Here is a 19,176-nt window from a genome sequence, read left to right as displayed (position 1 = left end):
GGACCTACAAATATGAGAGTTGAGCCTTAAATTATGTTAATTTGACATAGGAAATTTAAATCATCTTGGGTAAGATGGCTTGCTTCATTGTTTTATTGCATCTATATTGTCCTAAAAGTTTCGCCTTCTAAAAGTCATCAGTTGCAGAATAAATTTTAATAGCTACTTAGTATGCTATTTTGTATCTCAAAAATTGTTAACTTTATTATAAATTTTGACTGTTATAGGTGCAAAGATGGGTTGAAAGGATTTACATTCTCCGCTCTTAGGTAAGTAGCTCATTTACCTTTATTTTAAGAGAGAATTTGCAAGTTAACTTTATCAAAAGTAGTAGTATTGCACATAGTTATAATAGATGTTTATCAACTCAGTTTTCTAGCTGAAAGTAATTGCAGAAGTCACAAAGTCACTTCTACAATACTATATTAGAAGAGTAGTTTATTGGATTTCTTTTCCCCTAAAAATCAGTCAACAACTACTTTTTTAAAAAATTTCTTTATTTGACATGAGGGAGAAGGGGAGGGAGATGGCAAGCACAAGTAGGGGGCGCAGCAGGCAAGGGAGAAGCGGTCTCCTGGCTGAGCAGAGAGCCCGATGCGGGGCTCAATCCCAGGACCCCGAGATCATGACCTGAGCAGAAGGCAGACACTTAACAGATTGAGCCACCCAGGCGCCCCTTAACAAATGCTTTTGGGACTGATTTTGTGCCTCATATATTGGGTGTTAAGAAAGAATTACAAGAACTCTCTCTTGAAGGAGCATTGGAAAGAGAAAGCTATACATAAATAATTACTGCAGAATGAAGTATGGAATTGTGTAGTACTACATTACAGGCTTCACTAGGACAGGGCTTGTGTCAGACATATTTTGGATCATAGGCTTCATTAGAGTCAATAGCATGCTTTTCATGCTGTACACTATCTGTTGCCATAGTTTTTTGGCAGATGATAGCAGGCAGTGTAGAAATGTTGGTTGGCAGCATTAGCATTATATTTTATAGTTCAGCATGCATTTCCACATAGGTTAGAAGATTTTCCCAACAGTTCTGTGAGTTGGGTATTTTTATGCCCATGTGACATGAAGAAGAAATTGAGGCTTAGAATATTTGACAAATTTAATGTCACACAGTGACTTCATATACTTACTTGAAACCTAATGCTCTTCCAGTTTGAATCATAAATGTTGCCTGTGGTATTCTTCTAAGTACATTTAGTAGACGCTTAGTGAAGATTAAGTGTGAAGTGTTTGTTATAATAGGAGGGAAAAATGAGGGTAGGCTTTGGTATACCAGAAGATTTCATATGACTGTCTTAATAGGTTTTTTTGAGAATCAAATGAGTTAATGCATGAAAAGTGTTTAGAACTGTTCATGGCACACAGTGGTCAAGAAATGTTGGCTATAATTGTTTTTATTATTCTTTTGGGGATAAGCCTTAAACTGCATTTGAAAAGTAGCTTTAGAGAAGCTTTAGAAGGAAAGAGGAAGAACCTTCTGGGTAGAAGTGAAAAATGTTAGCAAAAGTATGAAAATTATAAACATGAAATATGAGGTAAGAGTGGGAAAATCAACTTAATTAGTATGAAAAGCTTATTTTAAGGATTATAAGGTTTTGTGGGTTTGTGGGCTTTTTTTGTTTGTTTGTTTGTTTGAATGATGATCAGAGCAGGGCCAGATTATGGAAGACCTAAAGGTGGGGGGGGAGACAAATTTGACTTTGAAGGTGCCTGGGTCGCTCAGTGGGTTAAAGCCTCTACCTTCAGCTCAGGTCATGATCTCAGGGTCCTGAGATTGAGTGCCACATTGGGCTCTCTGCTCATCAGGGAGCCTGCTTCCCCCTCTCTCTGCCTGCCTCTCTGCCTATTTGTGATCTCTCTCTGTCAAATAAATAAATAAAATCTTTAAAAAAAATTTTGACTTTGAAAAGATGGGCTGTAGAGAGCCACTAAAGGGTTTTGAGCATGGTAGTTGACATTGTTTCACAAAGATTAGTCTGGCCACAGTATTTGGGATGGGCACTGTGAAAGAATCAAAAGGAAGAAAGATGAAGTGGTAAGGATTGGGATTTGGGTGACAGTGGAGGATTAAAGAGAAACAGGCAAGGTTGTGACTGGCATAAAAGGAAATGAAGACCTTCTGACTCATATTTTCCTTCTTCCTCTCTCCCTCTAATCCTTGCTATGAGCTGAAAACCTAAGTAAGTACCTGAAAAAAGGTGCTCTTCAAAGAAAATCAGATGGCATGCAAGGAAACTAGTTTGGGAGGGGGCAGATTGAGGCCACTGTGTGAATAAGAGTATCTTTGGTTGTGGAAACTCTGTGGTAACAGTAACTAAGTCATAATACACAGCAGTAATTTTTTCACATTATATTCTTCATTAAAAGATCATGAGACATTTTAGAAAACAACTTCTTGTTGTTGCAGTGGCTATTTAGGACTCTGTGTTAATGTCAGAAACTTTTATAACAAAACCCAAAGTTGGCTTTCCTAAGAAGAAAACTTAGCCTTTCCCCGCCGAGTCTCTCCATAGGCTCCCAGAATCCTTACAGAAACTCGTAGTGTGTCAGATACTTTTGTGTTTCTTCATCAAATCCACTTAAAATAAGGGGCTGGACTGAATTGTTTGCACTTAGAATTTACGCTGTATTATAGGAAGACATTCTGGAAAAAAAGATTATTAATTCTTGCTAATTTAGTAGAAGTTATGAGAGCAGATAGAAAGAGTTGAGGATAGAGTCAAAGGCTGAGAACCAGTTCAGAAGCCTACGGTATACTAAACCTGCATCAACATAGTTTAATAATTAGAAGTATATAGACAGCTTGGTGATTAAGAACCCAGGCTTTAGAGGCAGACAGTTTTTGGGGGTTCATGTAATGACTGTTCTTGGCTGTGGTCAAAGGTTTTTTTCATGGTAACGCTCATGGAAATGATGGCGCCTGCTTCATAGTATTGCTCTGAGGATTAAATTACTTAATATCAATACTGTCCTATCATACAGAAAATGCTCACTATTACTGTGTGTGCTCATTCTAAATGTATTAATTAAATTTTTACTATGGGCCAGACACTATTACCAGTCCCTGGGGTGTAATAGCAAAAGATGTATAGAGTCTCATAGACCCCACATTTTAGTGAGGGATGCAAACCAGGAACAAGGTGCTTCCACTACTGGGGACTCATTGGGCCTTGAAAGCACAAAGGAGGGCTTGCTCACTCACTCCAGCTTGTACAGGGACAGCTTCTCCAAGGAAGTGACCTCCGATTTGAGATGGTCAGTCCTGGCCAAAAGAGGAACAGTGTTACAGACAGCGTTAGAGAGATGATTATATCTGTTCTAACATAGTTTTTGTCTTGTTTATAGAGAACAGTAGTACAGATCTTGAACTCTGCATGCACACCCATGATTAAGAACAAAATTCTTTTGGAATAACAGCTACCGGGACTGCACAGCTGTCACCTTGTGACAATCTCATTACATGCCCGTTATGATTGAACAAGCTAGGTGTTTTACCAAGTTTGTCCGAATGAGATGGGATTTGTTGGTAGTAATAGCTTTTTCCACCTCTCTTTTCTGATTGTTGACATTTCCTTACTTTATTTGTCATAGGTCCCATGTTCTAGAACCTTAGATTAGAATTACTGATCCCTTGTTTTTATTTGCATTTTATGGTATTTTCTGAAAGTTCAGCAGGTGGAGTTCTCTTAAGAAAGCTTAATTATTCTTTATTAAGAGCCATGAGTCTTACAGTGAAAGTACAAACAGCAAAAATGAAAACTAGTACAGGATACTGATTGAATGGTCCTTCCTTTCCCCTCTCTCCCTCCCTCCCCCCCCCCTCTCTCTCTACCTCGCTCGCTCTCTCATTGTCTGGGAAAACATATTCCAGTTTTGATGAGATAAGAGTAGTGTCTTTCCCCGGATATTAGGTTTTTCAAAAGAAATAACTAGATTAGAATAACATTGAACTTAAGGTTTTCTAATGAAATGATGTGAGAATACATGGATCTTGACCATTTTATGATTCTCATTCTTTAGTTCTCTCCATTTCCCTGAATATCTTTATATGACCTAATACTACATTGCAGCTATTATGACTCAGAGTAACATGAGATACAATTTTTTACTGAAAAATAAGGACCTCATTCAGTTGTAACTATTAGTAGAATTTAGACGAAAAACAGAATGTTTGTGATCAACTAGTAGACCCAAGTAAATATTTTACCTGCTTTTTTGCTTGAAAAGAAACTTTTAAGATGTGTAATATCTTTAAAAAGTGGTAACTTGGGGCGCCTGGGTGGCTCAGTGGGTTAAAGCCTCTGCCTTCGGCTCAGGTCATGATCCCAGGGTTCAGGGATTGAACCCTGCATCGGTCTCTCTGCTCAGCAGGGAGCCTGCTTCCCTACCTCTCTCTCTTTCTCTGCTCGCCTCTCTGGCTACTTGTGATCTTTGCCTGTCAAATAAATAAATAAAAATCTTAAAAAAAAATAAAAGCGGTAACTTAAGTTAAAAGGGTACATCATAAAAGGGTTATGCTGTATTTTACTTGGTTAATTTGATTTTGAAATACCTGTATTTTTGGGAAGCTTGGGAAGATGTTGGAGTAGGAGGACCCTAAGCTCACCCCATCCCATCTTGACAATTAGATATCACTCACATCCATGTAAATACAGTAGAGAACAATCCAAAGATGGGCAGGACAAACTTCACAACTAAATTTGAAGAAGCTGCATCTCAGAGGGATGCCTGGGTGACTCAGTAGGTTAAGCTTCTGCCTTCAGCTCAGGTCATGATCTCAGGGTCCTGGGATCAAGCCCCACAATGGGCTCTCTGCTCAGTGAGGAGTCTGCTTCTCACTCTCTCCCTCTGTGCTTCCATCCCCCAGTAAATAAATAAATAAAAATTTAAAGAGGAAAAAAAAAGAAGCTATATCTGAGAGGTTACAAAGGGTAGAAACAATTGGGTTGGGAGCTGCCCACAGGATGGGAGTAGCTGTGGGTGTAGAGAGGGGAAAGAAAAGGTCTCTCACACTAGGGAGCCCAAACCAGAAGACAAATCCCCATAATATCTGGCTTTGAAAACCATAAGGGCTAAATTCTTTGAGTTTGTATAAACAGCAGAAGTTGGAATGTGGAGCTTAAAAAGTCAGCTGACTCAGCACTGGGCAAGATGGGAGAGTGAGTGATAGCTGGGTCCCACCCTTAAAGAGACAGCAGCCTATGGTGAGGCAATATAAAAATGAGAGTTTGCAGTGTCTGGGACAAACAGGAGGAAGATCTGTTTATACTGATTCTAAGTGTGTTGGGGGACTTCTGGGAACAAAGGAGCTGGTGGGCACCATTATCCTCCCCTGCTGCCCTGCTAAACACAGGGCCACCTGTGGGAGGCACTGTGCAGACACCTGCTCCCTAACCTGCTAGCAATATGCCTTGCCCATGTGTTCTGCTGAGGACTGGTGCACTCTAAGCCTGCTGACTTCAGCACTGAGCTCAGGACCTTTTGCTAACACCATTGCCCTGCCCCCAAGCTCTCTTGCAGTTATGCCTCCTCAGAGCTTGCTGCCTGTGTCTCACTAACACCACAGAGAGCAAGGGAAGCCCCCAATAGGTATATAGTCAATGAAGATGTCTGGACTGAAAGAGAAAGTGACCCAGACACAACACAAACAACACAAAACAGGAGATTCTCCTGAAGTGCCAGGTTCTGGTGAACAGGGGACACTGTACTGCAAAGTACTACAGGACTTCTTCCTCATGAAGCCACTACTTTCAAGAGCAGAAAGTGTAGCTAACTTTCCTAACACATAGAAACTGACACAGAGAGATAGAAAAATGAGGAAACAGAGGAATATGTCCCAAATGAAGAAACAGGACAAAATCACAGCAGGAGATTAAGTGAACAGAAAAAAATAACATGTTTGATAGAGAATTTAAAATAATTATCATAAAGATATTCAGTGGACTCCAGAAAAGGGTGGAGGACATCAGTGAAACTCTTGACAGAGATGAAAAATAACGTATCAGAGGTGAAAAACTCAATAAGTAACATTAAAAATATAATAGATGGAATAAACAGTAGCTACAGGAAGCAGAGGAACCTGTAAGGGATGCGGAGGATAGAATAATAGAAAGCAATCAAGCTGAACAGGTGAGATAAATAAATACTACATAATGAGAATAGCCTTAGAAAATTCAGTGGTTCCATGAAGTATAATAGCATTCACATTATGGGGATCTCAGAAGGAAAAGATAGAGAAGGTGGGGGTGGGTAGAAAATGTATTTGAGGAAGTAATAACTGAAAACTTCCCAAATCTTGGGAGGGAAACAGATCCTGATTCAGGGGCAGAGAGATCCACCCATTAGGATTCAAACTAAGGAGGTCCACGCCAAGACATCTAGTAATTAAAATGGTAAAAAAATAGAGATAAAGAAAGAATTTAAAGATTGTGAAAGAGAAGAAGACTGTTATATACACAGGAAATCCCACAAGGCTATCAGCTGATTTTTCAGCAGAAACTTTGCAGACCAAAAGGGACTGGTATGATATATTCAAAGTGCTCAAAGGGAAAAATCTGCAGCCACGAATATTCTACCCAGCAAGGCTGACAATCAAAGTATAGAAGGAATTTCCCAGACAAACAAGAGTTAAAAGAATTCATGACCACTAAGCCAGCCCTGCAAGAAATGCTAAGGGGGGCTTTGTAAGAGGAAAACAAGAATCATAAGTAAGAGTAAGAAAAAGGAAGTGTAAAAGCAATAAAAAAACAAGTATTTCTATAAAAATCAGTCAAGAGAAGCACAAAATAAAAGGATGTAAAATATGATACCACGTATCTGAAATGTGGAGAGGAGAGGAGTAAAGAATGAGTTCAAAATTAAGCAACCATTAGCTGAACATTGACTGCTATATCCAGAAGATGTTATATATAAACCTAATGGTAACTGCAACTCAAAACCAGTAATAAATTTGTAAAAAATAAAGAATCCAAATATTTTGCTAAAGAAAGCCAACAAATCATGAAAGAAGATAGCAAGAGAAGAGAGGAACGGAGAAGAACTATAAAAATAACCATAAGCGAAGTAACAAAATGGCAGTAAGTACATGCATATCAGTAATTACTTTGAATATAAGTGGACTAAATGGTCTAATCAAGGCACATGGTGACAGAATGGATAAAAGCAAGACCCATGTATATGCTACCTGCCAGAGGCTCATTTCAGACCAAAAGACACATGCAGACTGAAAGTAAAGGGATGGAGAAACATTTATCGTCCAAATGAAAGTGAAAAGAAAACCTGAGTAATGACTTACATTGACAAAATAGACTTTTATGCAAGGGCTGTAACAAGGGACAAAGAAGGACACTGTATAATCATAAATAGTACAATCCAACAAGAGGATATAACAAGTATAAATATTTATGAGCCCAACATGGGAGCACCCAAATAAATACATATAGCAGTTAATAACAACATAAAGAAACATAAAGAAAATTATCAGTAGTATTACAATAATAGAGGACTTCTAACACCTCACATACATCAATGGACAGATATCCCAGTAGAATATAAGCAAAAAAGTAGTGTTGTTGTTTTTTAAGATTTTATTTTTTTATTTAACAGACTGGTATGATATATTCAAAGTGCTCAAAGGGAAAAATCTGCAGCCACGAATATTCTACCCAGCAAGGCTGACAATCAAAGTAGAAGGAATTTCCCAGACAAACAAGAGTTAAAAGAATTCATGACCACTAAGCCAGCCCTGCAAGAGCAGAGAGCCTGATGTAGGGCCCGGTCCCAGGACCCTGGGATCATGATCTGAGCTGAAGGCAGAGGCTTAGCCCACTGAGCCACCCAGGCGCCCCCAAAATAGTGGTTTTTGAATGACACATTGGACCAGATGGATGTAACAGATAATACTCAGAAATTTCCATTCTAAGACAGCAGAATATAGACTCTTTTCAAGGGCACATGGAACAGTCTCTAGACTAGATCACATATTAGGCCAAAAAACAAGTATCAACAAATTGAGAAAGATTGAATTAATAACAATACATATTTTCTGACCACAATGCTTTGAAACTAGATACCAAGCACGAGAAAAAAAACATGGAAAGCACATAAATACATGGAAGTTAAATAACATACTACTAAACAATGAACGGGTCAACCAAGAAATCAAAGAAAAATACATGGAGACAAATGAAAATGCAAACACAGTAGTCTAAAATCTGGGATACAGCAAAAGCTGTTCTGAAAGGGAAGTTTATAAGAATATAGGCCTACTGTAAGAAGCAAGAAAAATCCTAAATAAACAACCAATCTAACCTTACATCTAAAGGAACTAGAGAAAGAACAACAAACAAGACCACAAGCCAGTAGAAGGTAGGAAATAATAAAGATTAGAGCAGAAATAAACAAAGTAGAAACTAAAAAATCAGTAGAACAAATCAGTGAAACCAGGAGCCAATTCTTTGAAAAGATCAGCAAAATCAATAAAGCTTTACCCAGATTCATAAACAAAGAGAGAGGACTCAAATAAATAAAATCAGAAATGAGAGGGGAGAAATAACAGCTGACAGCACAGAAATACAAAAAGATTGTAAGAGAATGTTAACCTATGTCCCAGCAAACAAGTCCAGGACCAGATGGTTTCACAGGTAAATTCTACCAAATATTAAAGAAGAGTTAACAGCTGTTCTCAAACTATTCCAAAAAATAGAAGAAGGAAGACTTCATAATTCATTCTCTGAAGCCAACATTACCCTGATACCAAAGCTAGGTAAAGACACTATAAAAAAAGAGAAATACAGGCCAGTATCTCTTTTTGAATATAGATACAAAAATTCTCAACAAAATATTAGCAAACTGATCCCAATGATACATTAAAAATTCATTCACCAGAGTCAAGTGGAATTTATTCTGGGATGCAAGGGTGGATCAGTATTCACAAGTCAGTCAGTGTGATTCATCACATCAATATAAGAAGGAATAAAAACCGAATGATAATTTCAATGGATGCAGAAAAAGCATTTTACAATAAAGAAGTCCATTCATGATAAAAATCCTCAACAAAGTAGGATTAGAGGGAACACCTCAACATAATAAAGGTTGTAAGTGAAAACCCACAGCAAACATAATACTCAATGGTGAAAAACCGAGAGCGTTTCCCCTAAGGTCAGGAACAAGACAGGGATGTCCACTCTCACCACTCATATTTAACATAGTACTGGAAGTTCTAGCCACAGTGATCAGAAAAGAGGAAGGAATAAAAGGCATCCAAACTGGTAAGGAGGAAATAAACCTTCCTCTATTTGCATTTGACATGATACTATATATGGAAAACCTTGAAGACTCCACCAAAAAACTACTAGAACTGATAAATGAATTCCGTAAGATTGCATGATACCACATCAACATACAGAAATTCATGGTATTTTTATATACTAATAATGAAGCAACAGAAAGAAACTAAGAAAGCGATCCCATTTACAGTTGCACCAAAAGTAATAAAATATCTAGGAATAAACATAACCAAGAAGGTGAAAGTCTTGTGCCCTGAAAACTATAAAACATTGATAAAAGATGTTGATGTTCACACACAAAGCAGTGGAAAGATTGTGCTCATTGATTGGAAGACCAAATATGATAAAAGTATCCATACTATACAAATGTACACAATCTATAGATTTAATATAATTCATATAAAAATACCAACAACATTTTTCACAGAACTAGAACAAATAATCCTAAAGTTTGTATGGAGCGACAAAAGACCCCGAATAGCCAAAGCAATTTTGAAAAAGAAAAGCAAAGTTAGAGGTGTTACAATTCCAGACTTCAAGTTATACTACAAAGCTTTATTAATCAAAACGGTGTGGTACTGGCACAAAAATAGGCATATAGATCGATGGGACAGAATAGAAAACCCGGAAGTAAATTCACAATTATATGGTCAGATAATCTTGGACAAGTCAGGAAAGAATATCCAATGGGGAAAAGACAGTCTCTTCAACAGTTAGCATTGGGAAAATTAGACAGCTACATGCAAAAGAATGAAAGTGGCCCACTGGCTTACATCATACACAAAGCTAAATTCAAAATGGGTTAAAGACCTAAATGTCAGATACAAAACCATAAAAATCCTAGAAGAGAGCACAGGCAGTAACTTCTCTGACATCAGACATAGCACCTTCTTCCTAGGTATGTCTCCTGAGACAGGAGAAGAAGCAAAAGCAAAAATAAAACTATTGGGACTACATCAGATAAAAAGCTTCTGCACAGCAAAGGTAATAATCAATCAAACTAAAAGACAGCCTGTGGGATGGGAAAATATATTTTGCAAATGACGTATCTGATAAAGGTTAGCATCCAAAATATATAAAGAACTTAAATAACTCAACCCCTGAAAAACATAATTCAATTTAAAAACGGGCAGGCAACATGAACAGGCATTTCTTCAAAGAAGATATCTAGATGTCCAATGGACACATGAAAAGATACTCACCATTAGTGATCATTAGGAAATGCCAGTCAAAACTCAATGAAATGTCACCTTAACACCTGCCAGAATGGCTTAAATCATCAACACAAGAAACAACAGGTGTTGGCAAGGATGTGGAGAAATAGGAACCCTCTTGCATTGTTTGTGGAAATGCAAACTAGTGCAGCCATACTGGAAAACAGTGTGGAGATACCCTATGAAGTTGAAAATGGAACTACCCTACAATCTAGTAATCGCAGTACTGGGTATTTACCTCCAAAATACAGAAACGCTAATTCAGAGAGATGCATGCACCCTTATGTTTATTGCAGCATTATTCACAATAGCTAAATTATGAAGTAGCCCAAGTGTCCATCAGTAGATGAATGGATAAAGAAGAGGTTTTATATATATATATATGGCTGCTTCCATAATTTAGCTATTTTGTGTGTGTGTGTGTGTGTACGTATTTACATGTATAGATAATGGAATATTATTGAGCCACAAAAAATGATACTTGCCATTTGAAACAACATGGCATGGAGCTACCAAGTATAACACTAAGCAAAATAAACCAACTAGAGAAAGACAAATAACATATTATTTTACATTGTGGAATTTAGGAAATAAAACAAATGAACAAAGGGAAAAAATGAGAGAGACAAAGGAAGAAACAGACTCTTAACTATAGAGAACAGATTGATGATTACTAGAGGGTAGGTGGGTGAGGGGATGGGTAAAATAGGTGAATGGGATTAATAGTACACTTGCCTTGTTGAACACTGAATAGTGTATGGAATTTTTGAATCAGTGTATGGTATACCTGAAACTAATATAACACTGTGTGTTAACTATGCTGAAACTAAAATAGAAAACTTAATAGAAGAATTTGCATTATTAAAGAAATGGCTGTCAACATTTTCTAAGTATTCAATAGATTTTGAAAGCCTATATTTATAAAGGATAAGATTTTATGCAAATTTTTAAAAATTTGCATATTATTTTAAATGATAAGGTACTCTCCAAAATGTATTTGTATACTAACAGAATTTGTATACTAATTTGTATTTGTATACTAACAGAATCAGGGCATTTTTTTTTATTGTCTTTTTCCTTTTTTTTTTTTTAAAGGTGAAAATGCCTCACTCACATTGTGTTCTTTTCTTTAGGTTTATTGTAGGGAAGGAAGAAATTCCCACACATTCTTATTCACCAGAAGCAGCATATGCAAAAGTGGAACAAAAGACAGAGAAACATGAAGAAAAGCCAAGAAGAATGAATATAATTGCTCTAATCAGGAAACTCGTGGATTCAGTGTAAGTTTTTTATCTTGATATTTAGCACACTTTACGGTTTTATATGATATTTGTACTCTGCCAAGGTACTCTCTTGAGTAATGATATATTTATCATTATATATACATATATATACATACCAGTATATATACATATCATATATATATGATATGTATATGTATGTGTGTATGTGTGTGTGTGTATATATATTTATTATTATTTTTTTTCTTTTTACCAGAAACAGTGCATACAGTTTTATAAAAGGCACATAATGGCAAGTCAGTGTTACTTGTTATTTTTGTCTGGCCTATAGACCATCATATGCCTTTGAATTAGATTTATATGAATTTGTAATCGTTTTCTATGTCAAACTAGACACAGTTGCAGGAGACTAGAATGGGGAACTTTTGGAAACAGGTCAATATGTGCTAATTAGATATGCCACATGTGGAAAAGACAAAGAAAAGTTCTGGGGCACATTCAAGAAGATGCAGAAATGGTAAGGAGCAAATCTTACATAAAGGTTTTTGTTAAGAGTAGAAATTTTCAGGGCTTTGGAAATTGAGTAAAACATCTTTATTTGTGTATTATACAAAGAAGTCTGAGTTTCATACAAATAATATTTGTATTTCAAGTATAGATATTTAAGAAAATTAATTTAGTGATTTAAAATTAGAACATCAGTTAATAAAAATTATCTTGGTAGTGGTGTTTTAGAGACTGTTGAATGAAAAGCCAATGTAGAAAGTTAGGGATCAGTTTTGGGAAGCTGAAGCTATAAGTCAGACTTGTCTTAGACTTTCATTTCATGCCTGCTGGCTTTGTGACTTTGGGCAAGTGATTTAGCCCCTCTGAACCCTGAAGTCCTCATCTGTTAAATTGGGTTAATGATCTCTGTTAAGGAGTGTTGCATCCGTTAAATGAAATAACGTATGAGTTGCCTCATGTATATGAGCACAGAGTAGGTGTCCAAAATATTTACTGAATTTAAAGACTGTGTCTTCATTATAGCATACATCACATATAGAAGGTAAGAGGCAGGAAAGGGATAACAGATGGCAGAAATAACTGTGATAGTGAACTTTAAAAATATTTATGTATTTTTTGTTTGTTTTACTTTTTTCATCATGATAAGTATACTCCTTAATCCCATCACCTGTTTCAACCATATCCCTACCTACCTGTCCTCTGGTAATCATCAGTTTGTTCTCTAGTTTCAAGTGTCTGTTTTTCTTGGTTAGTTTTTCTCTCTCCATTTTTTTTCCCCTTTGCTCATTTGTTTCCTAAATGCCACATATGAGTAATATCATATGGTTGAATAATATTCGCGCGTGTGTGTGTGTGTGTGTGTGTGTGCGCGCGCGCACCACCTCTTCTTTATCCTGGGATGCTTGGGCTGCCTCCATGATTTGGCTATTGTAAATAATGTTGCAGTAAACATAGAGGCGCCTATATCACTTAGAATTAGTGTTTTGTAATTTCGGGGCAAATACCCACTAGTGCAATTGGTAATAAACAAGTTCAAAATAGTTACGGATCACCTGAGTGGAGAAAAGTGACAGGGAATCCTTATTTGTGGAAATCAGAGGGGAATGCAGAGATGGGAATGCCAAGCATGTATCATGTGGGTGAATGATGCCTTGGATATCAGAACTAATCAGGTCATGGCTGAACTTGTCAGACTCGCCCCAGTGTGTTCTCTGCTATGGAAGGAGATGCAGGGTAATATACAAAAGTAGAGTAGATGAGACAGGAGATGGGGAGTCCAGTTTTGAGAAGTTTTAATAACAGACTAAGGGAAGATTGAATTACAGTCTAGCTGATAGCAGAATTGAATTTCTCTAGCAAAGAGAGTCTAATGATATCTGTGTAGTTCCAGTAGCACTGGCTGAGGAATGTCTTTGAAGAGGACACTTAGAAGTATGAAGAGTGATGGTTTACATACGGCCCCCCCTTCTCTGATTTACCTCGTTTAGGGCCCAGCTTTAATCCCTCAACTTCACATGGCCAGATACGTCCCATCATTCTGATGGCATAAGGGCTACGGGCAGCAGGAGCTCCTACTCTCCCCCTGTCTGTGAAAGGCTGCCCTTGTACCCCAGCTATGGTACGCAATTAGATTTCCTAAAGGGTTTTGCTAATCACTTTGCAAATGGAATTAGAGAGATACGGAGCCAGAATATCACTCTACACATTATTGTTACAAATGAGAAAGTTACTGTGTTCCAACCATGAAGATAATTAATAACCTGCAGTCTACAAGAGTTTTGAAAACTGCTCATTTTGGAACGTGAATACTTCACAGAGAAAGGGGGGGGAGCCAGAGCCACGTTAGATATTTTACTTATTTTTTTTATGCCTCAAGTGAATATATGGTCCTAGAGCCAACATACCAAATAATTAAAAATCCGTCTATCTTGAACAGTAGTCCCCCCAGCAGAAACATTTACTAAACACCAGAGGACCAAGTGGTTTGCATTTAAATCACAAATAACTCACTTTTGAATTCCCACATGATCTATTACTGTATTTATTTTAAAAACTGAATTTTGAGGTCTAATACCATATCATGTTTCCTTTCCAGATGTTTTCTCTCATATATAATTAAGCATAAATTCCTGTAACCTGAGCACTTTCTCATTGTGATTGTTGCTCAAGTACTGACTTCATGGGTGACTTATGACCGTTACACTCTACAGTGAGCAACTTAAAGCTTCCAAAAGATTTGGCAGAGCATAGAGATAATATGTACATATTTCTCATATTTAGTCACACATATTTACTAGTGTTTTTTCTGTTGTGTATTTAAGTTTTTGGCTGCAGTCACATATTTTATGATGCACTGTTTCAAATGGTGAACTGAAAAGAAAAAAAAAATCTGTTCTCTTTGCTTTTTTATGTCCCAAGAAACCAAAAGATGCATGCATTTAGAAACAAGTGGGTAATGTTTTCTCCTTTTTAGGTTAGAGAGTTTTAAGCACATCTGCACACATACACATCATTTATTACTTTTGTTTTATTTCAGATGTAGGCATGGACCAAGGCATAGATGCTGCAAACACTATGAAGATAATTGCATCTCTTATTGCATTAAAGTGAGTATATAAAAGTATCACTGTTAGCTATGGGGAATATGTGTGGAAAATCTTTTTGAAGATTTAATTTATTTACTTGAGAGAGAGGGAAAAAAGCATGAGTGGGTGGAGGGGCAGAGGGAGAGGGTCAAGTAGACTTCCCACTGAGTACAGAGCCAGATGTTGGGCTTGATCCCAGGAACCGAGATCATGACCTGAGCTGAAGTCATATGCTCAACTGGCTGAGCCACCCAGGCGCGCCCCGTATAGAAATAACTTTTGAATTAAAGCATGATTTCAAAGGAAATGGAAAAGTAGATATTAATTGCTATCATTCCTTGCATTTGACTTGAAGAATGAGATATTTGTGAAAAATAGATAACAGTTTAGCTTTTAGTATTCATTTATCAGATCCTTGGTTAATTAATTTCAAAATTTGCTTATTTAAAAATTAATGAAAGGGCACCTGGGTGACTCAGTTAAGAGTCTGCCTTCAGCTCAGGTCATGATCTAGGGTTCTGGGATTGAGCCCCATGTCAGGCTCACTGCTCAGTGAGGAGTCTGCTTCTTGCCCTTCCTCTTCTTCTGCCCCCTCCCCCTGCTCATGTTCTCTCTCTGTCAAATAAAATGTTTTAAAAAAATTAGTGTAAAACTTTCAAAGTAGAAGAGAAGGTGATACAACAATAGCAAAGAAAACAGAAAAATAAAGTTATTAGAATGTATATGTTGTAATGTATTCTTATTAGAATACATTCTAGAACAAGGTCCCTGAAGTGTGCTGTGCACTAGGGGATCAGAAGTCAAAAACATGCACTGTGCACGGTCCTGTGCAGTAGCATTTGGCGTTGGACTTGTAAAGATGTTAGTTTTAAGGCATGGCACTGACTGGAGCACGTCCACAGTTGCTCTACATGCCAGAAGTCAGCCATGCCCACTGGCATAAATTCCTCCCTTGCTGATAACTTTTGTGTCTGCGAGTGTCTCTACTTGCCCCACCTGGTCTGTGGCTGCTGCTGTCTTCCCATCCTTCAGCACCACCACCTCTGGGGATGAAGTTACTTTCCTTGCAGTTAGTCTGGCACAGGTGGTACCACCTACTAAAAGTTCTTTAGTTTTGGGTGAGGCTCTCAAAATCCTGAGGCTTTAAAAAGTTTATGTTCTTCCTTATTATATCTGATCCCCACTCTGTTGATGATGGGAAGAGGTATAGCACCCCTAAAAAACAGCCTCCTGGGAGTCACAGTGGGGGAGTGGGACTTTATCAAGTGCTTCTGAATGCGAGTGCCTGTGGTTTGATATTGACGGTGGTATGTACCCACCCAGCACTTACCCTTACTGTTCCTGAAGGTCTGAGCGGAGGTTAAAGGAATAGAATATTTTTTCGCTTGTGTGATGTTTTCTGATACACTCCTTCCAGATCTGATTTCCTGCCCCCCTAGTACAGGCAGGGTGGGGGAGGGTAGCAGTGTTGCTGGCAGCCTCAGTGTCTGCCAGCTCCCAGACAGGAGTTCTGCCTCCCAAGTGGACATAATTCTGATTTAAGGGGAGACTTCAGGAGGAGAACTAAGAAAAACACTCTGATTAAATCAGTTATTTGAGAAAGTTTGGGAAGAGGGGAAGTGATTATTAAAAAAAAATACATGAGAAAATTAGGCAGAATTACTGAGGAAGGAAAACATTAGTCATTGTTTCAAATGTGTACCAGTCCTACAAACTTGGTATAAATTGGAATATTGTCCTTGAATGTAAAATTATTTGGAGACCTGTAGGTGAGGAATTGACTCTACAAATATAGTAAAATATTTTGACAGTACACCTCATTATTCCATCAGCTCAGTTAGACCACATGTTAAATTACATCCCTGAGCAAATATTCACATGAATTAGCTTTCCCTGCAACTCGCTATGCTCCATTCATGCTTTTTCTTATTTCCTCGTAACTACCAATCTCTGTTTTGTCTTTGCTTTCTGTCCGAGCTCTCTCAAATGTTTTTCACATGCTAGCTCCTGCTTTTTCTGTATGTTTAAATATCACATCCTCTGTCATTTTCCCTTACCACCCAATTTAATATAGGCTGCCTGTTATTTCCCTCCTAGACTCTTGGTTATTTCCTGCACAACACATACTGTAATTTGTAACTATTTAATTTATTCCCTTATTTACTCTTTCTCTAATGAGCATGAAGCTCCATGAAGGCAGGAACTTTGTGTCCTCCTCACCCCAGCTTCTATGCAGTGGTTGGCACATAAGAGGACTTCAGTGGCTATTTCCTGAATACATGGAAGGGTGAATGGATGGATGGATGGATGAATGGATCTCTTGAAAATAGCATGGAAAGGGCGCCTGGGGGGCTCAGTTGGTTAAGCAACTGCCTTCGGCTCAGGTCACGGTCCCGGAGTCCCAGGATTGAGTCCCGCATCAGGCTCCCAGCTCCATGGGGAGTCTGCTTCTCCCTCTGACCTTCTCGCCTCTCATGTTCTCTCTCACTGTCTCTCTCTCAAATAAATAAATAAAAATTTTTAAAAAAATAGCATGGAAAGATTGAGCATGAGTGTGACCCTTGAATCCTTAGATTAATATTGTTAAATTATTAATGGCAGGATAAAGTGTGAACACTTCATGCATTAAACATATACGGGGCACTTTCAGTTAAGCAAATGTATGGTTATTTATGCTAATTGGTCAGGCAGCATAATTTTCATGTTTTAACCAGGTATTAGATAGTTTCAAATAAATTAATGAATGTTTCTTAATAGTAAATCAGTTTTCATCTAAAAATAAGGCTGTTCTCTGGAAGATACAAACCTGACCTTTAGAACTTAGCAGGAATGTAGACATTTTCCCATCCCACTGGTGGGGAGAGGAGAGGAGGATGGGAGACAGGCATTACGGTGTATTGGTTGAATCATGTAAAATACTGTTCTTTTATGTAATATTTGCTTTTGTGCTAATTGTAATTTTTCAGTCTCGGTATGAAGTAACATTTAAACTTTATTACCCTAATTACTGAAATGAAATTGACCAACAGTAGTCATCCACTCTCTTCCCTTTTGCACTATGGGTAGTTGCAGGTAATATGGAAAAATGTTGGCAGCTTATGCCTTTGTAGTGGATTTGCTTTTTCAGGTTTTGTTGAGTATACCTTAAAGCTACCATTTTTTAGAGATGTTTTCTCCTGATACTGTTAAACAGAAATAAAAACCTAGCTTCAATTTTTTTTTTTCCTGGAGAATTCTTTTAACCTGATCATTTAAAAAGTTGATACCAAAGGTCTAAAAATAAAATTACTTTTTCTGTCAAAAGAATTCCTACTTGTAGTAATGATTAAGAAGAGTTCTCTTAAAATTTCCAAAAAGCATTTGGTTTTGTTAACTGTTTTTTTTTTTTTTTTTTAGTTTTGTTTTGTGATTTTTTTTTTTTGAATAGTGCTTTTTTTCCCTAAAATTCAGTTGTGGTTTAGGAATTACAACTCTATTAACAGTGTTAACAAGATGTCAAGAAATGGAAGTTGGGTGCATAGACAAGCTCAGCTAGTGCTTGTGAGACTTTTAAGTTTTTGAAAATCAAAGAAAGTATAGTCCCTGAAAAATTTTACTCTTATTTTAAGGTAATTGTTTTAAAATTGTTTGAGGTCTTTAATGCTTAATTTTTAAAATACTTTGATATAAATTTGTGTTATTTATTTATTTAGAGTTCTGTTTTGATTCTGCGACAGTAAAATGTCTATCAGACTTAGAAATTTGGATGTAAATCAGAATTTTTCCCAATTTTCTCTAGGGTTTCATCAGAATGTTTAGCGTGGGCTACTTGATCCAGTGCTGCCTCCGAATTCCCTCTGCTTTCAGGCATGTTTTTACACAGCCATCCCGGCTATTTTCTCTCTTCTACAATAAAGAAAACTTCCAGCTTGGAGCTTTTTTAGGCTCTTTTGTTAGTATATACAAGGTAAGGCTTTCAGAAGAGGAAAGAAAAATGGGAAATAAATAACATGGCTATTACTAGAATGAGATACAGCCTTCACCCATCCATCATTTTTTAAATACTTCTTTCTATTGTATTCATAAATACCTTAATGTCTCTAAATATACACAGTATATTAGGAATTGAGTTAGGAGAAATTTCTTCTTTTAAAATGTTACTTAAAGTGCTGAAAAGTGTAGACCTATTTGCATTTATACATAATTTTCAAGACTCTCAAAGACTTACTTTTTCCCCCAATAACGTAGATACTGAAAAAATATGAACTTGATATTTCTGACATCAAAAGTGGATTAATAGATCTGGTCTATTTGTATTTCTTAATCCTACTTCCTTCCTGGTTATTAA

At 37.1% G+C, this 19,176-nt stretch overlaps 1 protein-coding gene across 4 annotated transcripts in view; it reads left to right on the top strand.

The window, feature by feature from the left end:
- The window catches only part of TMEM135 (transmembrane protein 135), a 250,030-nt gene that overhangs the window by 214,840 nt on the left and 16,014 nt on the right, over positions 1–19,176 (top strand). For all 4 annotated transcript variants that reach the window (XM_082749023.1, XM_082749022.1, XM_082749021.1 and 1 more), the window contains 4 exons: positions 228–269; positions 11,650–11,796; positions 14,801–14,870; positions 18,628–18,795. In XM_082749023.1, the coding sequence (XP_082605149.1) occupies positions 228–269; positions 11,650–11,796; positions 14,801–14,870; positions 18,628–18,795 (427 nt within the window). The remainder of the gene's footprint in view (positions 1–227; positions 270–11,649; positions 11,797–14,800; positions 14,871–18,627; positions 18,796–19,176) is intronic.

Source organism: Mustela nivalis, assembly GCF_964662115.1.
Source record: "Mustela nivalis genome assembly, chromosome: 9".
NCBI lineage: Eukaryota > Metazoa > Chordata > Mammalia > Carnivora > Mustelidae > Mustela > Mustela nivalis.
This window is presented reverse-complemented; position numbering and strand designations above follow the sequence as displayed.